This window comes from Lottia gigantea (genome assembly GCF_000327385.1).
Source record: "Lottia gigantea unplaced genomic scaffold LOTGIsca_192, whole genome shotgun sequence".
Taxonomy (NCBI): Eukaryota; Metazoa; Mollusca; class Gastropoda; family Lottiidae; genus Lottia; species Lottia gigantea.
In genome coordinates this window covers 177,704-181,191 of record NW_008708367.1, presented here as the reverse complement: position 1 = coordinate 181,191, position 3,488 = coordinate 177,704, and the positions used below count along the sequence as shown (strand labels likewise).

The 3,488-nt window shown below is 31.2% G+C and overlaps 2 protein-coding genes across 2 annotated transcripts in view; both read right to left on the bottom strand.

Annotated features, from left to right (window-relative positions):
• Positions 1 to 3,463, bottom strand: part of LOTGIDRAFT_174335 (hypothetical protein) — a gene marked incomplete at both ends in the record, with an annotated part of 32,529 nt that extends 29,066 nt beyond the window's left edge. The window contains one exon of the mRNA XM_009052940.1: positions 3,203 to 3,463. Within this exon, the coding sequence (XP_009051188.1) occupies positions 3,203 to 3,463 (261 nt within the window). The remainder of the gene's footprint in view (positions 1 to 3,202) is intronic.
• The window catches only part of LOTGIDRAFT_143088 (hypothetical protein), a gene marked incomplete at both ends in the record, with an annotated part of 11,748 nt that continues 11,414 nt past the window's right edge, over positions 3,155 to 3,488 (bottom strand). The window contains one exon of the mRNA XM_009052939.1: positions 3,155 to 3,481. Within this exon, the coding sequence (XP_009051187.1) occupies positions 3,155 to 3,481 (327 nt within the window). The remainder of the gene's footprint in view (positions 3,482 to 3,488) is intronic.

Here is a 3,488-nt window from a genome sequence, read left to right as displayed (position 1 = left end):
TAGAATATTTTAGAATATATCTAGAGTATTTTAGAATATATCTAGAGTATTTTAGAATATATCTAGAGTATTTTAGAATATATCTAGAGTATTTTAGAATATATCTAGAGTATTTTAGAATATATCTAGAGTATTTTTTGAATATATCTAGAGTATTTTAGAGTATTTAAGAATATAGCTAGAGTTTTTTAGAATCTAGAGTATTTTAGAATCTAGAGTATTTTAGATATAGCTAGAGTATTTTAGAGATTTTCTAGAGTATTTTATGTGGTAGAAAGTATGATTGTGTTGTACTGTATAATTATAGTGATTAATGTAGGTCTATTTATAGTATCACAACCTGCCTTTGATGTTAGTAATGAAATTCTACTGATTATCAGGCAATAAAACAACAAGAGATACTGTCAGTTAGTGTACTAGTCAAACCTGGAAGTGAATGGAGTTTTACATCCTCCTTTTCTATACTTTATAGCATTAAGAGAGATAGGGAGAGCAATGTCATGCAGTGTGCAGTCAGGTAAATATTGACATTAAGCAGCAAATGGAATAGAGTTTAATATTCTTCTATTTAACATCTTATTGGATGAAATAAAGATAAAGACAGCTAACAACCAAAACAACATAATTTTTAGCTTTAAATCCTTTTTCAGACTTCAAATTTTTAAAGCTTTTATCAAATTTTTGAAGCTTTTGTTTTGACGGATCCCTGTTTCTCCAAAATTTCAACCATTAAATTTTGTCACAACTGTGGTGTTTCTCATTGCTAAATTGTATAATTTCAATAAAATTTATTTTAGGAACAGGGGGTAAATTATTGTCCTTGTAATGAAGTAAATACATACAAAAACAGGGTGAAAACCATCAGTCCAAATAAACACAGATAACTTCCAAATTATATGAGAATTTCTAGTTTTAATTCAGGAAGTATTTTAAGTATTTGAAGCCCCAATAAAAACTTTCCGTTAATTCTTTAAAATGGATTATACTATTGGTGATTGTCCAGTACAGTTTATGATCAACCATTGTTGTCTGTATGGTGCATTCTGATTGGCTCCAGTGAGTACGAAAAGCGTAAGTTTTATGAGGATAGCTACAGGTGTTAACTGAAACCAAGCCTGTCGTTATCTGGACAAAATCTTGGTCGTAAAATCTGCAGCACAATCAGGATATTGTCAACTGGATCAATGATAATCGTTAAATACAGGTATGGTCGTCGAGGTGAGGTCATACAGGGGTCGTATATTCAAATTATCATTAAATATGATTTTTAAAACAGCTCAAATAAGTAAACCAAGTACTAACCATACGTCATACAAACTACAAATTAAAACCCGAAATCCTAAAAAACACATTGGTGACACATAAATGAGTATTTCATAATGAAAATTGGAATCAGGTGTCTAGAAGAGTAAGTATACCCTGCCTGGCACAAAACTGCCATATGAGATAGTATATCAATTATAAGTGAGTAAGTATTTCATAATGAAAAGTGGTATCAGGTGTCTAGAAGAGTAAGTATACCACACCCGTCACAATTATCAAACTGAGTTTTACAGGAACTATTTTTTATGTAGGTATACGATGTAATTAAACACTGTTTAGCAGACGGTCTAATTATTGTTATTATCTGATAATTCCTACTCCTAGTCTCAGCAATATATTTTAGTACCGAGTTAAAGAGAGAAAATTTAACAAGGTTAAATCTATTTCCTCCGGTCAGTCTGTTCTGAAAGCTGGGTGAGATTTTTTATGTTTGCAATCTAGTGTCATATAAATACAATGGAGGCATTTGAAGTTAACACTAAGTTGATTCCCACTGGTCATTTTCAAAATATTTAGTATTAGAATCAGATATCTTGAATATTTTTATTTTTTTACTATATTTAATATCTTCTTGAACGTACCCTAATTCAGAATTTGATGCCTTTTCATTAGTCTGTGATGAAAATATGAGAAAGTAAGTTATGAGCTCTGTAGTAATCTGTTCGTAAGAGACAGAGAATAAAGATGAGAGACAGAGAATGAAGATGAGAGACAGAGAATAAAGATGAGAGACAGAGAATGAAGAGAGACAGAGAATGAAGATGAGAGACAAAGAATGAAGATGAGAGACATAGAATAAAGATGATTAAAGTTTCAATATAAAATAGAATGGTAAGAGCTCTGTGTAAGATATATAATAGAGAGAGAGAATGTAAAGAAACCAAATGTTTATAAGATGATTAATAACTACTCTATCAAATATAATATCTCACTAATTAATCAATATTTACTTTCAAGTTAGCTTCACAACAATACATCAATACTTGTGAGTTTGTCATGTTCTGCTTTCTAGCAAAATTAGTCGTAATCTACAAATCTTGCTAGTAGCTTGCCAATTTCTATCCTTTATCAGCTATTTTATTGAGATGAAACTGAGCTGACAGTGCTCTGATCGGCAGTCAAACTGAGCGTATCTACAGTGGCTCTCATATCTTTTAAATCCAGATAGGCCACAATCTTCATTTTACCATACTAATCTTCAATTTTACACCCTCAATCTTCAATTTTACACCCTCAATCTTCAATTTTACACTATCAATCTTCAATTTTACACCCTCAATCTTCAATTTTACACCCTCAATCTTCAATTTTACACCCTCACTATATTGGCAGTGGAAACAGGGCTTTAATGTTGAACTATAATATTTAATTAGTTATAAATCTGACACTTTTCTGATTTCCGTAAAATCTCTGACACAGTTCCACAATAAATATCTCCAAGATTCCCTGATCAATTAGTCATTAGTAGAATTTAGACAGCAAGACGAGCCGAATGGCTATTTATTCCATTTCATAAAAACTTTCAGTGGTCTGGTGATCTTTTATAGAACAGAATTTCTAAGATTTCTGAAATCTTTTCATACTTGTTCTGATTTGGTTTCAATTCAAATTGAACAAGAACAGATTGAAGACTACTAGACTGAAAAGCTTTTAATTTCCATTCCTTAAAAACTGATTTTTTTTCCTGCATTCAAATTTCTTAATTTAAATAAACACATTTCCTGTTTTTGCTTCATTTTTACAGTTTTCAGCCATTTTTTCAAATTTAATTGCATTCATTAGAAACAGTTGGATATTGAAAAATTTTGTGTTCTTATTAATCCCAACTACATTAATAAAAATAAAACATCATCCCTTTCAATTTCTGTATAGTGTTTACTTGGAATTTATCATGATAATAACAAAAAAACACTTTCTCCAACACTTTTAATACTGTCTGGTGAACAGGAACAACAGTCTGGTGAACAGGATCAACTGTCTTGTGAACAACTGTCCTGTGAACAGGATCAACTGTCTTGTGAACAACTGTCATGTGAACAGGATCAACTGTCTTGTGAACAACTGTCCTGTGAACAGGATCAACTGTCTTGTGAACAACTGTCATGTGAACAGGATCAACTGTCTTGTGAACAACTGTCATATGAACAGGATCAACTGTCTTGTGA